The following is a 24,666-nucleotide window of genomic DNA, read 5'->3' on the forward strand; positions in this document are numbered from 1 at the left end:
GCCTGGGAAGGGTGAAAACGGCCTCCCCCGGCCCTTCAGAAGTCAGGTGGCGCACACATGCATGCTGGAGCTGCCGGCAGATATGGGTCTGTGTGCCACCCATGGCACATGTGCCATAGGCTTGCCATCATGGATTTAGTGTGAGGAATGATGCCATTGCAAACATAAAATATATTGCTTTTCTTTTATGGTTCAGGAAAACTTCCAGCCAAACAATTGATAATTACAGTGCTAATAAGTGATCACATTATAAATATTATTCTCCCTCTCTCTCTCTCCCTCTCTCTCTCTCCCTCTCTCCTCATAAGCAGGCAGAGGGGCACACAGATTTTATCTATGATGATTGAATATAGGTTATGCAAAATGTTGTCCTTTTGTTTCCATGAACTGCTCCGTTTTTGCAAATGCATCAGTGCAAGATTCCATTAAGTCAAATACCAGAGAAGAAAGGACTACATAGGAATCTACATAATAGACAATTATTTTAGGCTGTCATTCTTGAGAAATTTTTAAAAAAATGTTTGCTTACCATAGAGAAACACAGATTTCTTCTGGTTTTTCACAATAGGAGCTAAAATTACAGTTGGTGTAGCACACCTGATTTTCACAGATGGGGTAGGTATTGTCACACCACTTGCAGACATTGCTGTTCACATTCCTTCCAGCTCGGCTGGTGCACACTGTGAATATAAAATTGAATGACAAAGTTTCAGCATCAGCATGAAAACTTTTCTGAGCCTTACTTGACCATGTGAGCTGACGTATGCTTTTCAACACTGTTTTCCATAGACTATGAATGGTTAAAGAAGGGCCTAAGGCAGGGGTGTCAAACTCAAGGTCCGGGCGCCAGATCTGGCCTGTGGGGTGCATACATCTGGCCCACAGGGCCACCCTGAAAAGAGCAAATGACTAGCCCACATTGGGGGCCAGCAAAAATGGAGCTCGGGAGGGCTGCATGCTCTGTTTTTGCTGGCAGAGGGTTCCAGTCCATTCTAGCCGAAAACAGAACTCACAAGGGCCACGTGGGCTCCCAGCTCCATTTTTGCTGGCAAAGGGTTGCAGGAGTCCGTCTCAGCTGAAAATGGAGCTCAAGAGCCCGTATTCAGTGCAGAGTGCTCAGGCCACTATAGGCACCCCTGACATGAGTGATGTCAAGCTGGCCACCCAGCCACCCACCCCCACCCTCCCAAGGTCAAACAAAACCCTGATGAGGCTCTCAAGGAAATCGAGTTTGATACCCCTGGCCTGATTTTAAAATGGACAGGTCTGAGCATCTTGGAAGAAGGGCCTAAGGCAGGGGTGTCAAACTCAAGGCCCGGGGGGTTAATTAGAATGGTGATCTTAAGCCTTGCAGAAACCTAATATATCCATTTTGCCTTCCTAAATCCCAACAAATGTCAAATAAGAGCAGAAATATATGGCACGATACACCCAAGTGCAAGGAGCTCAGCTCCAGAGGATTGATTGCACCAAAGGCATCTAATTCACACTGTTCTTGTGTTGCCAAACCTCCTATAATTCTATTCACCCAAACATGGCTTCTTGGAGAAACACAACTTTGCATGATATACTGAATTATAAACAACCTGTATGAGCTTGTACAACATGCTAGAAGATTAAGCAGTCTGTCAGCTTACATTCCTCATATAATGAATTAAACACAGTGAGCAAAGCTCTCAGATGAGGTGGCCATACACTGTAGCATGGAGAAACCATCTCTTTGAATCAATCAATCTGACCGATTACACGTTAACTGCATTCAGATATTGTATTAAGCCATGATCTATCTAATAATGATTTATATACAAACTACATTTGGCTAGATTTTCATTACATGCTAAATCATAAATACAGTTTTTAGGTTTTATGGCTGGTTTCACATAATATTCCAAGGCACACAAATCACTCTTAAATTCAGAACAATATGTTAATTTAGTCACATATATCTAAACAGAGAAGGAGACTGTATTTTAGCTGTGGAAATACACACTGAACATATTGAAACAGGTTGAGGGGTCATTGCAATTCAACATGTAGGAAGAGTACCAATTAATGCCTGAAGGCAACATCTTACAAAACTTTTAGGCTTTGTTCACAGTACATCATTAACCCAAATTGCCACTAACCCAGGCTTTGATCACGCAGTCACAACCAACTTCTTGGACTTCTTGACACATAGACACATACACTCCATTTTTGCAATGGAGCACCTTGTGGCTCAGTGGTGGGTTGCAAATATTTTTATTACTGGTTCGGGCTTGCTCATATGCGCACGCAATGCTTCGGAGCATGAGCAGAAGCATCTGGGCGGATGGGCGGGGCTTCCTGCCACTGCTGCTACTACCAGTTCGGTCGAACCGGGCTCAACCGGAAGCAACCCACCATTGTTGTGGCTGCACATCTTTATTTTGCTTTCTTCGTATCTGAGAGGTGACTAGGTTTCTGGAGTAACATAATACAGCGTGACCGGAAGACAGTGTTTTGATTCCCCAAATAGGCTGGAGTCATTCATTTTGTGTCTCCCAATAGATGAAGCAACCAGTATAAAATGCTGGATCTGAAAAAGTCCATAGTAAGTATGTTGCATAAAACCGCTTTAGATTTGGCAGAGAGAGCATTAATCATCAGATTCTGAGGTTCAGATTTCTGAATGGGACAAAAACAGAATTAAGGTTGATATAACCTCAGTATCACAGGAACGTGGTGGCTCAGTGGCTAAGATGCTGAGCTTATCAATCAGAAAGGTCGGCAGTTTGGTGGTTCGAATCCCTAGCACCATGTAACAGAGTGGGCTCCTGTTACCTGTCCCAGCTTCTGCCATCCTAGCCATTCGAAAGTGGGACAGTCACGATTTATAAAAATTTGTCCCGTGTCCCGGGGCTTCATGTTGAAAGCCCAGTGAATTTGCTTAAGAAATCCTAACCGGGGCAAGACAAAAGATACTCTGTCTAAACCCTCTCTCTGTCTCAGTACTTTCATTAAAGATATTAAAACGTTAAAGCAAGAAAACGGACACCCCCCCCCGCACCCCTTTTACCTCATTTTATAAGAAAAGATGACCCAGTACCATAGAGCTGCAGGAAATACTTGGCTAGAGAAGTCGCGAGTGTTCCTTCCTGGATTTTCCGGAGGGGAGGGGCACGGAGGTTGGAGGTCGGCTCAGGGGGAAAAATGGTGGCAAAGTTTCTTTGAAAAATATTTCCCTGACTAATTTCACCATTTTAATTTGCTCAGTTCTTTGTATTAACATCTACATCATTCTGGATTGACTTGGAGTTCCTGACTGTTGGTAACTGAGCTGGGTTTTTTTCTTTTATTTTTTTAATGTATTTTAAAATAATATTTTATTTATTGTGCATAGGATTTTTTAAAATAGTTTTATTCTGTGTGGATTCTTTTTTTTAAATTGTCTTAGACTATTTAAAAAAGATTCTATCCAAAATACAAAACACCAGCTGCAGTTATTCACTTAAGAACTGTGGCAAGAAAGGTGGTATAATGGGCTTGGTGACCAAATTACAATGGCATTGAAAAAAGTGACTGATGACCATTTTTCACACTTAGCGACCATTTTCACACTTAGCGACCATTGCAGCATCCTCATGGTCACGCAATCAAAATTTTAATGTTTGGCAACAGATTTGTATTTATGATGGTTTCAGTGTTCTGGGATCATATAATCACCTTTTGGCAAAGTCAGATGGGGAAACCAGATTCACTTATGTTACTAACTTATCAGCTGCAGTTATTCACTTAAGAAATGTGGCAAGAAAGGTGGTATAGTGACCAAAGTTACAATGGCATTGAAAAAAGTGACTGATGACCATTTTTCACACTTAGCGACCATTTTCACACTTAGCAACCGTTGCAGCATCCTCATGGTCACGTGATCAAAATTTTGATGTTTGGCAACAGTTACAATTTATATTTGTAAATTGTAGTTATGTTGAAATAAAAAAATATTACAATACTATTTTTGCGTTGTATGAAAATTTTTGTTGCTCCGTATAAAATTTTTAATCAAGCCCCCCCCCCCCCCCCCGCCGGTCAAAGGTGTCCCTCTTTACCAATCTGAAAATCTGGTCAACTTAACCACTAGACACCCATGGCCTTCCCCACCCTGAAATACTTCATGTACAGTTAATAAGCCGAGCATTCGATTAGCGAATGTGTGGATGAAAGGAAAGAGTGATCACATTCAGAGTATAAGATTCACTTCCACAAATCCTTGGATTACTAATGGAATGGACATTCCATTTGTAACTCAAGGATTACCTGTATTTACTTTCTCTAGTTTGGTGACCAGTTAGGTTTGATTTTGGCTTTTATAATCCTCAGGCAGTACATGTTAACAGAGACTGATGGACATTCATGTTCAATATTTCTTAAGGGCACCATGTTGGAGAAGGCTGCTGTATATGACATGGTGGGTCATACCATCAAATATTTCAAATATTTATCACTTTTAGAAACAACCTGTTGTTTTGTTTTATTTTGTTTAAACATAGGCAAAAAAGTAGGAGTATCAAGCAAAAATGAAGATATAGTTGGACCTCATTTGGCAGATCACACAGGAAGGCGTTCTTTCACACAAACATTGTTAATGATCTCACTCCCTCTGGCAGATTTCCCAGATCTGGGAAAGATCAAAAGAATGGAATGACAAACTAAAACAACAGAGTTATGTCAAAGATCAAAACAGAGTATGAGAGGAGATGGGCTAAGCTTCCCAATTTTGTATATAAACTCTTGGATTTTCCCGACAGATGAAAAATGTGATTTTTAAACAGCTTCAAGTTTGTGACATTATGATTTTTTAATTTTGCCTTTTTTCCCAGGTAGGAATATTTTCAGGCATATGTGTGGAGAATAGATATGGTTCAAAGGCATGAAAGAGGCAAGTAAGCAAAACAAGATCCCGCCCCCCCCTCTCTCTTTCCGTCTCTCTCTCTCTCTCTCTCTCTCCGTCTCTCTGTCTCTGCTGAAATGAAACATTCTGGTATTTAATATATTATTTTAGTATTCTCTCTCTGTCTCTGATCATCACATCAGGGATCTGAAAGTGGCCACTTAGGAGACCAATGGATGCTGAGTGCAGGGAGCCTTCCCAGACAGACAGCTGTTTAACCTCCATCAGAAAATACCCAGCAAGGTACTTTTGAGTGACTCATGGCTGACTGAAAATGTCCCTACAAACAAGAAATACCAGCGAGTAGACTTGTCCTTTGAGGCTTTTTTAGAGGAGGAAAGAATGGGAGAACATCAGAAGTCCTATGAGGAGACCATAAAACAATGGTCTCCCAAGGGTTTGAGTATCAGAACCTGAGGGAGATGACATCTTTGGTCTCAGCAGTAGTGGATCTTTTGATAAGGACACTAAGTCAGTCAAACTCACTTTTAATCACATTTGGAAATGTTCAATTTAACCAAATCATGGATATTAGAGACCTTCTAATCAGCAAGTTTACGTCTGACAACCTGTTATGTTCCACCTTCATCTTTGAATGGAAGGCATTTCAAATAGAGTCTTAACAGTTTTAAATGCAATAATATGCAAATAGCAAAAAAAGGGGGGGGGGGAAGCTACTTTTTAATTGAAGAGAATTTCAAATGGTCTGGAGACCAGGGAGATTTGGAATATTGATTATTTTTTCTGTAAGATTTGAAAAACAACTATATAATTAAATAATACACTCATGAGATACAACTGGAATGGAACTAAAATGATGTTAAGAACTAAGGCTGGAAGGTTGCAAATGGACACTAGAGGGAACTAAAGGACCAGACAGAAAAAAATTAAAATGATTAAGCTGTTTATAATTTTTAACTTCTCTTAAAGAATCCTTCAAAAAATTGAGTAAGATATTAATAACTATTTCTCAGAAATGATACAGCTTTCAGTGGTTAAACTTTTACAGTCTGATGAGAAAAAATAAAAACAATTCTTACTTGACACAAACATGAGAGACTTTGACAGCATGGAAGATAACAACATTGAGATTACCAAAATAGGAATAAAAAAGACAAACCCAGAAGAGGATCTGGACATGGAACAGCTGCAACAAGAAATCCTGGCTCTTTATGGGATTTACAAAACAGGCTGGTGAAAGCTTTCAAGACTATTTAAAAATCGGGATTGTGAGAGGAACCAATGAGAGGAATGCAAAATTGGACTATCTAATCAATAATAAAATACTTGAAAGTTCTTATAATTCCTAAAGAACTTTGTCTGAACCAAGACTGAAAAGATGATGATTTGGGGATTGCACACAGATGTTATGGGAAGAAGAATTTTTAAAGAATTTCTAAACTTTCCTTTCCTTTTCTTTTTCCTTCTAATTTATTTCACATTAGTTTGTACTTTATTACAAATTTCAGTAAAATGATGAGAAAGAAAGAAAACCACCCTGGTAAGGAAGCTCACTGCATTTCTGCCTAATTGATACAATTTCTGAATTGTTTTTACAAGTTAGATAATTTTCCCTGAGATTCTATCATAGTCTGCCTTCTGTTTCCAAATGTGAAAAGTTGCTTGATTGGGTTACCTGTGGTAAATTAAAATAAAATAATTTCCAAGCAATCAGTCAGGAAAACTATTACTGAAAGTTGAGGGTTTTTTTCATTTTTAAAATAGTGCACAAACATCTGGGGGCAATTGGCTCCCTGAAAGTATTGAGGAATACTAACAATGTAGATCGGGGTGTCAAACTCACGTCGTCATGGTGTCGTCACGTGATGTATCACGACTTTTCCCCCTTAGCTAAATTAGGCAGGGGCGTGACCAGCCACATCAGGCTCATGGGGCCGTGAGTTTGACAGCCCTGGTATAGACTTTGCCAATTATTTAGCCTCCTGCTATTCCCCTTGTCATGAATGGAAAATAAACTGCACATAATTTGATTTTATGAAAATTTTGTTGGTGAGGAAACCATTACTTCCTTTTCCAACAGCTAACTACAGTCGAGGGAAGTGGCCTATCAAGCAAGAAAAAGGTATCAGTCATTCAATTGTTGTATTTTTGGCACATCATATTAAACCCAAAGGGAGAATAGAAAGGGTATTAGATGGATGCTATCCAATTAATAAGGAAATTATAGTTTCAATGGGACTAGTAAACCAGTGTTTCAACTTCCAACGTATTGTTGAACATTTATATTAAATATAGAGTGAAACAACAGCATAGCAACTTGCTTAATGGTTTCTTTTTTTGCAAGTTAAAAAAGCATTTCTTTTATGGCTTAGAAGAGAAGTTAGCTAACAAGATCTTAGAGGAGATCTTTAAAGAAAGTTATGGCTAAAATTATGACTTGTGGAAAAGATTAATGGAGATATTCTAAGGAAAAATGGAAAGATCAAGAATACTACACATCTGAAGACTGCCAGTTAAATAGGGCTGGTGAGAAAAGAAGATAAGATCAAGTTGTGAAAATTTCTGAGTCATCCTAGCCAATTCTAGGGACAAACCTTGTACAAGTGCAATTGTACAACTGGCTCCTTGCACCCCTCCTGAAATCACTCATCAGAATGCTCAGGAAAAAATGTAAACAAGATGTCTCTGACTTTCTGAAGAAAAACATTACATTCTCTCTGAGGTTAACAAATTCCATTTGCTATTTTATCCCACAGATAATAGCAGACGATAGCACTGACCATTCTTGCCTGGGCTTTGTAGCTTAATAGGGTCAGTTCCTTGGATGGAAGTTGAAAAATATATATTGGAAGACAGCAATGGCAAATCACTCCCCTACTGTTGCCAGGAAACTACATGAATATTTTCTGAAAGACACCAGTCCCGAAGCTTGACCCAGAACAGAAGAGTTTTAAAATTACATTTAACCCATTTTATTGTGAGAAGTAGAAGCATTGCTAAGGACCACTGAAAAATAAGTTTGGAAAACCACTTTTTTAAAAAAGCAGTTTCTCCTCCTTTCACCACCTGTGGGGAAGCAGCTAATAATTATACCACAGAGAGATCTCACAGAATATGAAAAGGACCAACATTTTAAAGGAAAGGCATTTGGCCATGTAATGGTATAGGACTATACCACTTCAGCCACTTCACACCACTTCGGGAGAACCGGTTGTTAACATGCTGAGCAGTTTGGCAAACTGGTTGTTGGAAGAAATCATTAAGGCAGAAAACAGTTGTTAAATTACTTGAATTCACTGACTATAACTAAATTGGGGAAGGGAAAGGGGAGGGAATGGAAAGGGAGGAGAGGGGAGGGAGGGGAAGGGAATGTATGGGAAGGGAGGGGAGGGAAGAGGACTCTGTCAAGGGCAGCATCCAAGGGGAACCAAGATACCTATTATTGATGTGGAACCTTCACTTGGAATGAATGAAATCCTTCCATTTTACAGTATTAGACGAGAATTTAAAAATTGATAATACTTCTGGCACACTACAATGATCAAAAGACTGCTGTGAGAGCTCTCCTATGTGATGGCTTTGATATTATGGGCTACACTTTTCCCAGAGTCTTCCTCACATTCTGAAAAGCATGGACAATGTTTTTCTTCTAGTGGACAGTCATCTACTAATCCAATTATGGCTGGGTAGCCATTTGGAACATTTTAATTTTACTTTGGAAACCACCCACCTATATAAATGAGCAAAGTAATCTTTTTTTAAAAAAATAATAAAACTTGTTCAACATTTGAAAAATCCTGGGATAGCATTAGGCTTGGATCGGCTGAAAGGTTGGATAACTGCTCAAGATGAGATTCAAGCTAACACTGGATTTGAGAGTCCCCTGATCTGCTAACTTTCTATCCCTTGCTACTGAATCTTGGGAAGTCAACAAAAATATTTCCTGGTTAGAGAACTGGAATAAGATAGAATTTAGGGACTTAAAGCCTTGAATGGTGATATATGGAGGTTGTTACCTCACTCCCTTTCAATCCAGTGAGGTCCTACTAATGGGGATCCTTTCAGAAGCTGCAAAGAAAACCAAGCCCCTGGTTCTGATTATCAGAGTCATGGTGTTATTCCAAACAATATCTATTATTTTCCATTATTTGACTCCTTACTGTTTTGAGAAGCTCTCCGTTCTGGCATGACACCAGCGGTAAGTCTCCCGCCCCACTTCCTGGTGCCGAAGAGTTATATTTTGCATGACAAAAGAACCAGTGTTTGAAATAAATGGTAGAATTGGTGAATTCACATGAGTGTGTGCGCATGTGTCACTTTGCAAGAAAGCTGATCTGTGGTATTGTTAATGCCTTATGTCTTCAATTTATTTTTGGAGAGCGAATTGTACTTAATTAGCTTAGAGCCAATTCCATGTTTTCCTTTTCCACTTTTTAAAAAGTTTTTATTTTGATGTGTTGCATTTGCCTCAGCCACATCTGGAAGCTTTTTGAAAAAGTTTGTTGGTACTTTAACTGCTTGGGCAGCTTTATTACATTATCTGCGTATTAGCATTGAAAGAATTCATCTGGGTTTAATTAGAGCTAAGTTGAATGATGTGGCAGTTAAACTAAGTTAATGGTTCAGGGACATAATGTTCTAATAGTAGGTTTAGCAACTTTCTTCCTTTACTTTTTCATTAATTAACAACACATGTTCCATCACACACAAAAATTGCTTTCAAAAATGATAGCGTGGCGTCACATCATTGCAGTATTCTTCCACTAAAAGTCTTTGAAAGAAGTGGGAATTTATTGGAAGATACATTTTTTTTTAAAGTTTTCCTTAAGTCAATTTCTGGTGACATGAACATTTGTATTCATCAGTTTGTATACCTCAATCAGAAAGTATTTATAGCCATGAAGCTTCCTTGATAACAATGCAGAAATTGTTTGCCAATGCCATTTTCCAGATTTTTTTAAAAAACTTTCTCAAGTCTTTCAATCTTGGGATTTTCTGGTCTTCTATCCAGCCGCTAACTGCATCTGAATTGCTTTAGCACTTTCAAGATTACTCTCAAGGTTATGTAACTCACTGCGGACTCTCTCCCCATTTTGAGTTAAGATTCTGGTTCTAAGTATACATGGGTGAAATTTATCATTTTAGCAATTGCCTTGGAAATCAGCATATTGATTGAATGGCTGGATTAAGCATCCCTAATCATGACTACTCGTGCCCTGGTCACTTCCCAGTTCGACTATTGCAATCTGTTCTATATTGGGCTGTCCTTCAAGAGTATCTAGAAACTTCAACTGGAGCAAATGCAGGGGCACAAGGAGTTATGTGGGTTTCTGGTAGAGCACACATTACACCTCTGTTGCATAAGCAGCATTGACTACCCGTTTGTTTCCAAGTTCAATTCAAGATGCTGGTATTGACCTTTCAAGATGGCATGGGATCTTTGCCTGATTTCATCTGCCTGTCACATCAGATTTCCAAGAATGGATATATTGCAGGTTTCTACATCTAGGGAGCTACGTTTGGTTGGCCTTATGGGGAGGGCCTATTCTGCTGGGGCACCCGAATTGTGGAATCTTCCCCCTCCCTGCAGAAAATCTATTTAAATTTCTAGGAATTGAAAACAACCTGATGGCACATATTCAATCCATCAATCGACATCCCTGTGGGGTGGGGATGTGGATTCTTAGTTTATGAGAAATTATATTTGTGGGCTTGATCATCATGGTCCATTAGAGAACTGACTGGTTTCCCTGATTTCTCAATCCCATTAGCCCACTCTTTAATATAATTTTCAAATGGCCTCATTGTCAACCATCAATACCAACAAGCTGGCCGGTGCGCATGTGCAGGGAAGGAGGGGTAGCTATCAAGGGAGGTGGAAGGCAGACAGTGTGTTAAAGCCACCAGTTACAAGTGATGGTTTGTTGACTAAGACACAACATCCAGGTTCTCAGCAAATGCTAGCCTGTAGGTCAGGTGGCTGGTTTTATTTCTGTTTGGTGTATTGAATGAGATTAACTGCTGTGTCTACTGTGTGAAGAAAAGGTTGGTTCTGCTTGGCTGAAATTGAATAGCATGTTGGTTTCTTTGATGAGGAAGAAAATAACTGGACCAAAACCAAAGCAATAAATGTTTTTTCCTCAGGGGCTAATTGAACAGATCCTGGCCAAGATATTGTGTTGCCTGAGACCAAGCAACCATCTGTGCCCTTCCCTGCCTCTTCTGTCATCATCACCTGCACTGGCCTCTCTTGAAGGGCTATCCCACAGAAAGTACATGGTAATAATTTTGCCTTCAAGTTACTCTGGCATGTGTTACCTCTGCCCTCTATGGAAAAACACAACTGGATGATCAGATGACGTTGATAACAGCCCCTTCTTGCCACAAATGTTGGCAACCATCCAGCATTGACTCTGGATTAGGAAATTCCCCAGATTTCCTTAAGGGAGTGGGTGAGCCTATTGAGAAAAGTCATTCCATCAAACCCTTCAATCCAGGCCCCATAACCAGCAGTGGCTCCATCTGGTCTGAACTTAGCTTTGGCTTATTCGCTCATATTCAGCCCTGTTTAGCCATGGGAAGGCTCTTGGAAAGCCCAAACTTGAATTCACAGGAAAGAAGAAGTACAGCTAGGTGTCACCAGCATATTGGTGGCAATTGCCACCTTCTTAATAGAATCCAGAGATGAAGAAGGCACCACCAGGCAATAACACCTTCCTTCCACTTCTTCAGTGGATTAAAATGCAGTTAAAATTATTTAAATCTACCAAGAGGACTGTTGAGTATTCGTTAAGTCTTCGACTTACGACCTAGCGGCTAGCAACAGCCAAGCCGCATCCTGATTGGTTATGACGCAGCTTGGCTAAGCGCAGGCCGCTAGGGGCGTGCCTATTGGTCTCTCTGCTTGACAGCTCCGTATAAATAGCTGTCAAGCAGGGAAGGTGCTGAACTGCCTATGTACATATTTTACTGAACTGACCTAGAATAAAGAGAGCTGTTGTTACCTTAGACTGCCTCCTGCCTCGTGCTTCATCTGGACTTCTAAAAGAACCAAAAGTAACAACGATGTTGCACTTTTCTTGTCTGTCTTGCAGTACAGCCAATATCATCTCTGACCAAATCCAAATCTGAATCCAGAGCGAGAAATAATAAAAAAATAATCTCTTTTCTCGAAAAATGTTTACAGGATTGTTTTGAAAGCTGCTGTTCCTAGTGTGAGAGCTTGAAAAAAGCATTTTGACAATTGGTTGGCATTCTAAATAAAATTTTCTGTGATTGTTAGATCAGAAAATTGGGTATACAAATAGAAAAAGTTCTGGATAAATGCACATGGGTGAAGTAATTTGGTGGTTGTTTCGGTTGCTGCTATACTGTTGTTGTTGTGTAAATGTCACAATCTAATCAATTGGATAATGATGCCAAGGATTCAGGTCCAGGCCAAGAACTTAATATTGGAAATCTCTCCACAAAATGTACACCAGTACTCTTCCAACTAAAGGCGTCTTGTGCAAAATTAGTGGTATCACGTCCAATAGAGTTTAAAATGCCTGAAATTTGGTGAATCTTTTTGGTGATGTAGCATGAGTTTCAGTCACCACCAACCTTACCCTTTTGACTTTAATTTGTAAATCATAATATTTTGTTACTTTCTCCAGTTGTTTTACAGCAATTCAGCTGCCTTCCAGTATTGTCACATCAATGGATCACACATTCTTCCTTTCTATAATAATAGTGTCTAGTTATTACATTCTGACTCGGCCAGTCAATATGAATTTTGAAATTCCACAAAACATTGATCACTTTTTGTAAAAACCTTTTCAGACACACGCTTCCAATAGTTTTAGGTTTTGCAAACAATAAAGCCAAATTTTCTACAAAAAATTCCAATGGACAATTCTTGCAATCCTACCACAGCATTGTAAATTGCCTGTTTGCATGATACTGCCACCAATGAGCTAATCTACAGAATTCTTGCTGTTGTTGATGCTTTCTTGGGTTTTTGCCAAAAATAATTTCAAGACGGTTATATGAGAGTCTCCATTTTATCTCTCAAACAATCCATGAAGTAGGCTGAGGTGAGAGTGAGGGACAGGCCCAGGGCCACCCAGGGTGTTTCCATGACTACAGATGGACTAGAATCTGAAACTCTCAATCTTTTTTTAGTTCTTTAACCACTATATTACACTGGATCTCCATATTATACGTCTGGTACATTATAGATCTAATATGAAGGAAAAATGCTGGATGTTGGATTTTAAAGGGGTCGAGTTGAGTTTCATCAAAGTGGAAAGAATTCAAGATCAAGGGGAATAATTCAGATCAGGAGCAGATTCAGCTATGAATATGTAAATAAATCAAGGTTTCTTCTTTCCTGCAATAGTGAGACCTCATATTAAGTTTGTTAGGTTCCTCTGACAGAATTGATATATTAGATCTAAAGTATAATTTTAATTGACAGTAGGTTTCCAAAGTTACTTTCTGGGGAAAATTATACCTACTCATGTTTCTCCCTGAAAGAATTTGATAGACCGTAAAGTGAGAAGCCGCTCAGTCCTAAGGCTGTCCATTCAGTTTACATTGTTTCATTAAAATGAAATGATTGTAAGTCTTCCAAAGCTTAACACAGATCCAGATGTAAATTTGCAAACTTGGATACACACACACATATACACATACAAATGTGGAGAGAGAGAGATTAAGTGCAAAGTTGTGAAAATTTAGTTTCTGCTGCCTGTTTCTGCACAATTTGTGGTCACAAATACATGTAGGATGTTCCAGAAGCTTTGGTTCCTCCAGAGAGCCTAAAGTTATTGACCAATTATTAATTTTAACACTGGAAAATGAACTCAGCCAAGATTACAAAGCTCTAAAAATTCCTCACTGGTCTTACTGACCATATTTTTTCTGGAACATTGAAAAAGAGCCAAAAAAAAAAGAGACTGACTTTCCTAGATCTTATCCTATTAACAGGGGGGGGGGGGGGGGAATCTAGTTGAAAAAAGTAAAAACTATGGGAATCTAAAGAGCAGAATGATGCAAACCATAGTATTCCCTGTGACAATTTATGGAAGCAACAGTTGGACTTTGAACAAGCAGGATAGTAAGAATATTTGAATCTTGGTGGTGAAAAGACTGAGAATACCATAGTCTTGGTTCATCAAGAAAACAAGCCAATGGATCATCAAAGAAATCAATCCAGAGTTCTCACTGGAGGCACAAATGACCAGATTCAAATTATTCTATTTCAGTGTACTTATGCAAAATTCCAACTCTATGGACAGACTCTAATTCTGGAAAAAGTAGAAGGAAGAGAACAACCAGCACTAGGCTGATGAGCAATCTCTTTTAAGTCCTGAAAGAACAAGTTAAGGATAGATTATCATGGAGAAATTCCATCTATATGATGGTGATGAGTGTGGATTTAATTCCACACCTGGGTCTGAATCTGGACTGAGAACGGTAATCTGTTTCTTCCAGGGCCCTCTGTTATTGCAGGCCCATCATCTTCTCAATGACGTTTCCTTAAAAAAAAAAAAAGGAAAATTGGAAACCAACTGATAAATATCTAAAATTTGCACACTAGCTTCTCCTGGATGCACAATTACCTGATTCAAGGTACGAAGTACTACTACTCCCTCATTCACCCTCTCACTCAAGGACATCTTTGTCATTGCTCTGACTCAGCCTCTAATTATTTTCCTGGAGGTGTTCATGAACCAGGAAGGGACTCTAGACTGGAGGTAGTGGGACTGAGGCCTTGGAGAATCCTGTCCCCTTTCTCAGGACCAGCAGGCTTCAACGCATCCTTCATAATGTTGCAAAATGAAGACTCTGCCACCTCTACTGGATCTGCACAGCTAGATCCAGGATATATCAAATATTAAGCAAGAGGCTTCTCTGCTTACTCTAGAATCAAGATAAATGCAGTCTTATTCCCAGGTAAGTGGATATGCACTATGGCAGTCCAAGTAATAAATATTAGTGGTAATTAACACAATCCGGGGCTCCATAAAGCTCAAGTTTACTATAGTTTCTTCTCATACTTTGATTTAGGACCAAGATTTTACTGAGGCATGGAAAAAAAAACAGACTAGTGAACAAAGCAAATCCTTAAGAAAGTGGGAAGAATATTCATGTACTAAAGAAATAAAAACCTAGAGCATTTGACCCCTGGCCTGCTCTCAAGCTTGTTGGTACTAGCAGAAACATTCCCACTGACTTGGTTTTTTTAAAAATTAAATCCAAAGAAATATTTCAAGATAAACATCAGAAAGCAAACACTTGCACCCAGACACACGTTTAAGCAGGTACCATTAAATGAAAACAGTTTATATAACCTCCAAGCTCTTCCAAATTGATATTTACATGGCAAGTGGTGAAAAGAGTTAACATTTTACAGCATCAACCCCAAATTATCCCTTACAAAGGACTTGTTTGTGTGATTAAAAAAAGAAACAAAGCATTTTTTAAAGCATTTGAACTACGAGATATAGAAGTCACTAAAAATTCCAAAATCATGGAAATAAATTCTGTCCTTAGTAACATAAAGGAAAGAATCTTATTTTGGGTTGATACACTGAGCTAGTCCAGGATAGACACAGTCTCCTTCCCTCCCTCCCTCCCTCCACCCACCCACCCACCCACCCACCCATCCATTTATCTATCTATCTATCTATCTATCTATCTATCTATCTATCTATCTATCTATCTATCTATCTATCTATCTATCTATCTATCCCATCATAATTAGCTTTACAACTAAATTTATTGAAGAAGTCAAGGTTTACTTCCATTTTCTGTCTGTCAGTATTCTAAATGTAGTGGTAACGAATACAAAGCATTTATGTACAATAAAGGGTTTTGGGGAATGTTGTTAGGAATGTTTAGGCTGTGTCCTTATTGGGTCTTTCAATACACTAAGCGATAAAAGAGGAAATAAAGGAGAGGTCCTTACTGGGAACAGAAATCATAGAGTTAATAGCATGCACAGAATCATTTTTTTCTTCTGCATTTGTATAATTTAGGACAAGGCAACCTGCTACCCTCCAGATGTCTTGGACCAATTGCTATCAGGCCCAGCCAGCATGGGTCAATGCCAGCAAGATTGGGAGAAGTGTAATTCAAAATGTCTTCAAAAGCACCAAGTTGCCTGGCATAAAATATTTTTTGATTTATTGCAACCCACACTCATAACACTATTAAAAACATATCTATTTTGGCCTATATTTAAGGTTTATCTTTCTTTAGATGAGAGAGCACTTGGGACTTGTGGTAGCTAGTAATATTTATTTCATTTACAGCTATATAAACTAAGTGCATTGGAAGTGAACACGCACCTCCTCAGCAAGCACCAGAACTCTCAGCCCTGCCTAGAATTCATAATATATTTAGGAATGACTGAATAGTCCCCTGCCCACTCTCCATATCTGCTATGTTATAAATATGGTCTCCGTATCTGCTATGTTATAACTATGGTCTGGCTTTGTGGATAGCCAATATGTATGAAGGTAAGTGGGGTTGAACCAAATCCAATATTTGGGAAATAATATCTCTATAATTAGAAATTGACCAGAAGGATCATATTTAGAATTGAGATGAAATCTATAGCATTTTAAATATGGGAAGCAACCTTGACTCTGATATCACCCTTATATATATATATATATATATATATATATATATATATATATATATATATATATATATATATATATATATATATATATATATCAGTCTTGGGAGGTAAGGAAAAGAATTAGACAGATTACAGTCAGGATTGTCTTCTGCAGTTTTTCACCCCTGCAGTGACGGTGCAGAAGTTAAATATGTTTATAGATTCACCTTTTGTGGTGAGTACAAGGTGACTTACACATAGATCTTCTCACACAAACAACCCTGTGAATTATCCCACAGGTGCTTTTTCAGGAGGTAACTGGACTTCATTTTTTCTTTGAAGGCATTTCACTTCTCATCCAAGAAGCTTCTTCAGCTCTAACAGGATAGTGGGGAACGGAAGGATTCCCCACCATCCTGTCAGAGCTGAAGAAGCTTCTTGGATGAGAAGTGAAACATTTTCAAAGGGAAAAAAACAACAAGGAAGTCCAGTTGCCTCCTGAAAAAGCACTTAAAACATTCAGCTTCATAATCCTACAAAAACAAGCACAGCATCTGGAAGGAAATTTCACTGCCCACAGTTCAATGGTGGGATTCAACATATTTTACTACCGGTTCTGTGGGCATGGCTTGGTGCTCATGGCTTAGTGGGCGTGGCAGGGGAAGGATACTGCATTCCCTCCCGATCAGCTGGGACTCGGGAGGCAGAGAATTGATAGGGGAAGGGCCAGTCAGGGTTTCTATTTACCAGTTCTCCGAACTACTTAAAATGTCTGCTACCAGTTCTCCAGAATGAGTCAGAACCTGCTGAATACCACCTCTGGTGTGTGTGTGTGTGTGTGTGTGTGTGTGTATCAGAAATCAATCCATCCCATCTTCAAAGATTGATAACCGACATGTTACTGGTATGGGTAGAGCCAAACTCTGGGAGTTAGTGGAGCACGGGGGGACTGGCATGCTGTGGTCCATGGAATCATGAAGAATTGCACGTGACTGAACAACAACACACCAAATGATGTGTTATAGAACCTGATTTTTTTCAAGTAGAAATCCTGCCGTGGCGACTTAAGCTGCCTAGAGTTTCTTTTCTCTGCAGAAGATATGAATCTGTCCAAATGGATGGGAAAGGATTGCAAAGAGCAACATAAAGAGATCTAGCCTTATCTTTGGAACAGTAAATATGGCAGAAATGTTATGTATATAACATGTGAGAGATGGGGGCTTGTGCTCTGTTTTAAGTGCAAATGGGTTACTGCTGATTTAAATGAATCGCCTGGGGAGTGTTTGGAAATTTTTGCAGGCGCTCCATTGACCATCTGGTGGAACTTTGATGAGCCAACATAGAGACGTCAGAGCAAGGCAGCTGCTGTAACTCAGAGGTCCAGTTCTTTGATCCAATAAGCTAAGAGTTTCTCAACTTGTTTTGTTATAGTGATGAAACTTTTCTTAAAAACGCCACTAAATCAGAAGAAACAAAGAGAGGGGTGTAATGATCTTTAACAGCAAGAACAACAAAAGTCAGATCAATCCAGGAGCAACCATATTTTTTACATCCGATTCAGTTTTCCGCTGATGCCATTTCTATCTTCCAGAAATTTTAAATTGTAGCTCAATGTTAATAATTAATTCAATTGATCAGTGTAATTGGTCCACCGTTTCTATCCAAATAGAGTTTCTTGTACACTCCTCTCCCAACCTGCATCTCTCAACGTGTCTCCTGCTCAATTCCAATAGCAGATTTTGAGAAGTCATAAAAGGACTGGGGAGGAAGGCGAATTCTATCCAGTTCTCCAGCTCTGAAGGAATGTACTTTAATCTCAAAAACTAGAACTGTTATAGGCATTATCTACAGATATGTCATATGCATTAACTACAGAGACTTCTTGTCAGGAGCTCTTTGCGAGTTTTATTTTTGACCAGAAGTGAATCTCTCTCCCTCTCCCTTCCTCTTCCTCCCTCCCTCCCTCTCTCTTTCTCTCTGCCAAAGTGTACACCATTTTATAGCAATTCTTCAGCTCTGAAGAAACATAATCTCAAAAACCTCAACTTCAAAGCCATTATTGCTATTATAATAAACTGTTTTATGTTTATTTCTTTCAGTTGACACAAGTTTAGATTTCTTGCTGTAATGGCTTTCCTCCCAAAAAGGAAATTATCTGCTTGATTTAGATATACATGGGGCAGAAGAGTAGGGTGTTGTCTTAACCCAGTTATTGGAACCTACAGTTTTTGATTCGTGATACCAAGTTTTTGCTTGTTATTGTACATAAGAATCAAGTGGCATATACTGCAGTACATATGCAAATCTTAAACTAAAAATCCATTTCCATATCCTTTTAACTAGAACTGTGGTTCTCAACCTTCCCAATGCCGCGACCCTTTAATACAGTTCCACTTGTTGTGGTGACCCCTAATCATGAAATTGGTGTCTCGGTTCCTAAGACCATCGAAAATACATGTTTTCCGATGGTCTTGGGCGACCCCTGTAAAAGGGTCATTTGACCCACCAAAGGGGTCCCGACCCACAGGTTGAAAACCACTGCTCTAGAAGTAAACTAGGCCAGTGACGGCAAATTATGAGCGCACACACACTCTTTGGGGATGTGCCACTGAAGACAAGCTGCCAAGTGGGCATGCGTGCACCAGGAAATGAACTTCCATTTTCTGGCATGCACATGCGCACCGGCCAGCTTGTCCTCTGGATACTGGCATGTGCAACGATCAGCTGGCCAGTGCACATGCACACAGACCAACTGTTCTGGTTTCCAGCACTGCAGCACACGCAAAAAAAAAGCTGAATCCTCATGCATGCATGCACGCATGCACACAAGAAACACAGAAAAAAAAGCCATGCATACGTACTATCCTATTCTCAGCCTAGAATACCTGAGATTATGCCATTTCACATACAAAGTTGCCTGACAGATGCGATTTCAATAGAGAACCTCCTTACTGTGCCCCTTCTCTGAAGGCAGTCCTCTTCTGTACAGCCACTAATTCTGAAAACATCTTGCTTTAGAAATAAAGCTTGTTCCCATTATATTTATTTATATTTAGGCACATTCCCAAAACCATTTTGCTCATCCTTCTTGTTTTGTTTCATTTTGCTTTGCTTCATTTTTTTCCCCCAAGCAGATTTATGTGCCCCTAAAATATTTTGGTTTGTTCTGGCCTTACATGCTGGAGACTTGGAACAGCTTACTAACTGATTACAGTGATAATATTAAAAACCATAGCAATAACAAAGAAAGAGCAAACAACCGTGATTAATTCTTCCAACAAGAATAAAAGGCATTCCACAATTTGGAGATAGTTTAATATTCCATCTATTCATCCCATGCTCTCCTGAACAACCAGCCTTTTCAAAAACTAGACAGGAAAGAGACAGTCTTGATATCTGAGAGAAGACTGCCCTGAAGGAGCCAGGGCAGGGTGTGTGTGTTGTATTATTGAAAACACGAGAACACAGTCACTTAAGGTAGTCTTCCATCTGCAGAGAGACCCTTAACATTAACATGCCTTCTTTTGCTCAATGTACCAACTGGGGAGATTCCACTCGTAGCAGGCAAGCACTGAGATAACCATTCCTTTGGTAATTTCAAGGTTTGTGGACTTCAGCTCCAGAATTCTTCAGCCAACTATGCTGGCTGGGGAATTGTGGGAGATGGTCCACAAGTCTTAAACTTGCCAAGTTTGGAGACCGCCCCCCCTGCCCTAAGCCATAGAAGACTTTAAAGATGGTGCCCACCATCCTGAATTGCACCAGAATTGCAGAATTCATTATCAATAAAAATCTGCTTCCAGTGGCTTATAGAGTTCTAGATGACTATGTAGATCCTGTAATGAAGTCAGAGGACTAGAAATAGGAATTGGTCTCTGATTTCCAATCTACCTTTTCTGAAGGAAGCCTGGTCTTTGCATCCTGCCATCTCTCTCTCTCTGGCATCAGAACTTCAATTTTTCATCCTCCTTCTCTCTACTTTTCCCTACTTTCTCCTCTCTTCCTTCCTCAGGACAATTAACAAGGAGATCCACCCACTCATCTGCATCTACCAGGCTTCCATTTATATCCCAAGATATGACATTATTTCAGTGGTTGCTCTTGATTGTGTCACTTGGTGACACTACAGGAATCTCAATAACAGTGGTAGGTTCCTACAGGTTTGGCCGAACTGGTAGTGGTTTGGCGGCCTGAGATGCTGGAACCGGCAGCAACCCAGGCCTGCCATGCCCCCAAACTGGTTCTCTGGGTGGCGCCTATGGTGCCGCCATCTTGTTTTTCAGTTCTGTGCATGCACAGAACAATTTTTATTGTACTTCCCATGCCCCCACAGCATGCATCAAGTGCCCAAAGCTCAAGCACATGCATGGCACACCCACGAGCAAACTGGCAGTAGTGGCTGCCGGAACCCATCCTTACTCAATAACCATCCACATCACTTCTCACTAAAAGCCCCTTACCTATATAGCTCCCCAAAACATCCTATCCAACTAGTCTCTATCCCCCCCATTCTGTACTTACTTAGGCCTCAAAGAAGCCTATCCTCAATTACTGCTTTTCACTTTAGGGATAATTTCAACCACTATAACTGGGATGGCGAGCCTATGGCACATGTGCCACAGGTGGCACATAGAGCCATTTGTTAGGGCACGCAAGGCGTTGCCCTGTCAGCTCCAGCGCACTGGCCATCTGACTTCAGCCTTCTTTTGAGGCCGATTTTCGGAGCACGAAAAACCAGCCCTATAGGCAAATCAGAAGTTCATGAACAGACTTCTGGTTTGCTCGTAGGGCCATTTTTCGCCCTCCAGAGCCCTCCTGAAAGCTCTGGAGGGCGAAAAACGGCCCTATGAGCAAACCAGAAGTCCGTTCATGAACTTCTGGTTTGTCCATAGGGCCAGTTTTTCATGCTGCAGAGGCTTCAGGGAAGCTCCTGAAGGCGTCCGTGGGGGGGGGGGGGCGGTGTTTTCACCCTCCCCAGGCTCCTAGAAAGCCTCTGGCTTTCGGCATGCGAGCCATAAGAGGTTTACCATCACTGCACTATAGTAATTCCAACCTTTTTCCTGCTTCTGCAACCTTTCTCCTTCTTCCTCATCAAGTCCTTTGGCCTTAGACAAGTTTCCTGTTGTTCTCTAGCTTCTGCTTACAACTTTATGGTGGCTTGTTTGCAGGCTGCTATTGCAATGTTAGCTTTTTTTTTTTTTTTTTAGAATGCACCCTTGCTGAAAACACCTGGCATTGCAGCCACGACTGTTGGAATACCTAAGATATCTTCCTGTTAATGCTGCATCTATTGTAAATGATGTTCCTCCACCACTATCATTGTGGTGCTCCTCACTACCGCCTGAAGATCTTACCAGGCTTTGTCTTTACATGGCTTTCCATTGCCTCAGTTCCTCTTTTCCAACCCTCTCTGAGCAACCCTCTGCAGCCAACCTCTTCAGGATTTCAGCCAATACCACAATGCCTGGTTCTCTAAACCTCTCTCTCTGTTCTCATATTGTTTGAGTTCCATTTCTCTCCTCACATGCCTAACTACTCAACTCCAATAAGAATGGCTCATTAGTAGAGGAAACCCACCCCCTTGCTTTCTCTCTAACCATTTTCATTTCACCCAGATAAACATATCCCTTTACTCAGTGCCACGTTAAAACATAAAAAAATATTATTTCACTGTTCAGAGCCATTACATTGAATACTTATATTTTAAAATATTTGATATACTTTCTTTTAAATTTGAATATACAGTATGTAAATTTAATATAGTATACCCTCTGGGGATGTAAAACATGGCAGCATCGCCTACTCAGTGCCATAGATATGTAAACAACTGTTTAATTATTTGGTGGTCCAAAATTGTGTTGTAATATTATAAATATCTAGTCAGATGTAAGTCCTACTAATAAATGATGAACTGCTCAACTAGATGTTTACATACTAGTTTATAAAATCTTAAAACATATTCAGATGAAATTTCATCAAAGTCCTTCAAAAGCCAAAAAGTCTCCAAAGCTTCCAAATTTGAACAATTTAGTGTCGACTGGAAAAAAATGCACTTGGTTTTGATACATTGCTTTCAAGTAAAAGGATTTGAAGAATTCTGTAGTAAACATTGGATCTTTGATTGAGTCAGGCCTTCTTTTTGGACATTACTAACATAACAACACAAGCCAAACACATGCAAAATGCAAACATATATATAAAGGTAAAAGTTCCCCTCACACATATGTGCTAGTTGTTCCTGACTCTAGGGGTAGTACTCATCTCCATTTCAAAGCCAAGGGGCCAGCACTGTCCGAAGACATCTCCATGGTCATGTGGCCGACATGACTAAATGTCAAAGATGCATGGAACGCTGTTACCTTCCCACCAAAGTGGTCCCTATTTTTCTACTTGGATTTTTTATGTCCTTTCGAACTGCTAGATTGTCAGAAACTGGAACAAGTAATAGGAGATCAACCCATAATGCAGCACTAGGGATTCGAACCACCGAACTGCCAACCTTTTGATCAACAAGCTCAGAATCTTAGCCACAGCCACCGCATCCCTCAAAACATAAATGAAAAGCATTATATTATATTAGGACTGTTGCTTTGAATTTTTAAATATCTACTTAAACAAAATTTACATGTCCTTTTTTCACTTGACATGGTCTGAGTTATTTCTGCAGGAAATATAAGTCAAAGATCTCTAATTATCTTCTTTTTCTATTTTTTAAAGTAGCATCAACAAACCCTAGAGCTAGATGCTGCCTATTTTTGCTTCTTTGAAAGTGCTGTTTCCCAATAGCAAGTAAAGCACAATTGCCCAACAACCAAAGTTTAAAACACAGGTGATCGATGAAAAGATAGTTAGACAAATGGAGAGAGCAAGGGATGCTGATGGAAATACCATTATGGTCACCAATCAAGAAAAGCAAATCTCTTTTGTGAACTCCATATAAGGGATGGAAGCCACGATGTCCAGAAAGGAAATCCTGTTGTGCTGAGCTGGGGTTCTGCAACCTGGTGTTTGCTACAATGAGGTGCTAACTAAACTGAGAATTTTTCCTGATAGCTACTGTTAGGTAAGTTCCCCATTGGGAGAGTGAGTGCGTTCAGAGAAGCGTTGTGAGTGTGGTGTTGGAGAACACACAAACCAGCATACAGAGACACCACAGTTTAAATAGGCTTTTACTTTCGTGGAAATAGAGGTATCAGAGTCCATCAAACATTCCAAGTCATACACGGTTAAGACCATCAGTCACCAACATCTTTCAATTAAGGGATAATCCAAATAACATAGTCCATAATCATACAAACAGTCCGGTACACAAAGCTTGCTAGCAGTTGCAAAACTTACAATAACTCACGCTGATCACTTTACGGCACCTCTAACAGCCAGCTTCCAAATACTCAGATCCGATCAGCATCTAACAGTGATTCTGGCTCCATCTTATGGCCGATTGAGGAAACAGCAACCAATCACATTTACAGCATGATTTAAAGAAACAGGTATAGCATTGTTACATGATTTATATATTGCCAACCCAACCGTTAGATTATATTCCTAATAGCTACTTCCTCCCTAGTGAAGAATAGACCTGTTTTGTACAATCCTGATTTGCCTTAGTGATTAAACCCCAACCAAATGGCTTCACAAAACACACCAAACCATAATATAGTTTATTTGCTTTACCTTACTGTGATGCGTTAACCTTTAAAGGGCAGAACCAACTCAGCCATGTTCCTCATGCAAGTTCCTCATCGAGTATTAGAGAAATAAATATATTATGGGAATAATCAACATGGTGCCCTTTGACTATTTTCGAACAGAATCCACACAAGTGTTTTGCTCTTGCCAACTTCCTTGGGTTGACAGATTGAGAGTGCTTGGCTTCAGGCCCAAAGTGGGACTTGGATTCACAATCCCTCACTTTCTATTAAAGTGGTTCTCAATTTGTTTGTTTTTATTCTGTTCAAACGGATGTAATTCTTGGAAACTGTCTGGAGAAGTCCCTGCAGTTTTCTAGGCAAGGTTTTTCAGAAATGATTTGGCATTGCCCAGTGGTGAAATTCAAATTGTTTTACTACTGGTTCTGTGGGCATGGCTTGGTGGGCATGACAGGAGAAGGATATTGCAAAATCTCCATTCCCACCACACTCTGGGACCAGCCAGAGGTGGTATTTGCCAGTTCTCTGAACTA

General features: G+C 39.8%; 1 protein-coding gene across 1 annotated transcript in view; it reads right to left on the reverse strand.

The window, feature by feature from the left end:
- LOC106543204 (TGF-beta receptor type-2) overlaps positions 1-24,666 on the reverse strand; it is a 52,431-nt gene that overhangs the window by 23,556 nt on the left and 4,209 nt on the right. Inside the window, exon 2 of the mRNA XM_087711624.1 lies at positions 530-680. Coding sequence (XP_087567750.1) covers positions 530-680 — 151 coding nt within the window. The remainder of the gene's footprint in view (positions 1-529; positions 681-24,666) is intronic.

Source organism: Thamnophis sirtalis, unplaced genomic scaffold (genome assembly GCF_051295495.1).
Source record: "Thamnophis sirtalis isolate CommonGarterSnake01/CBP01778 unplaced genomic scaffold, rThaSir2_p1.2 scaffold_1, whole genome shotgun sequence".
Lineage (NCBI taxonomy): Eukaryota > Metazoa > Chordata > Lepidosauria > Squamata > Natricidae > Thamnophis > Thamnophis sirtalis.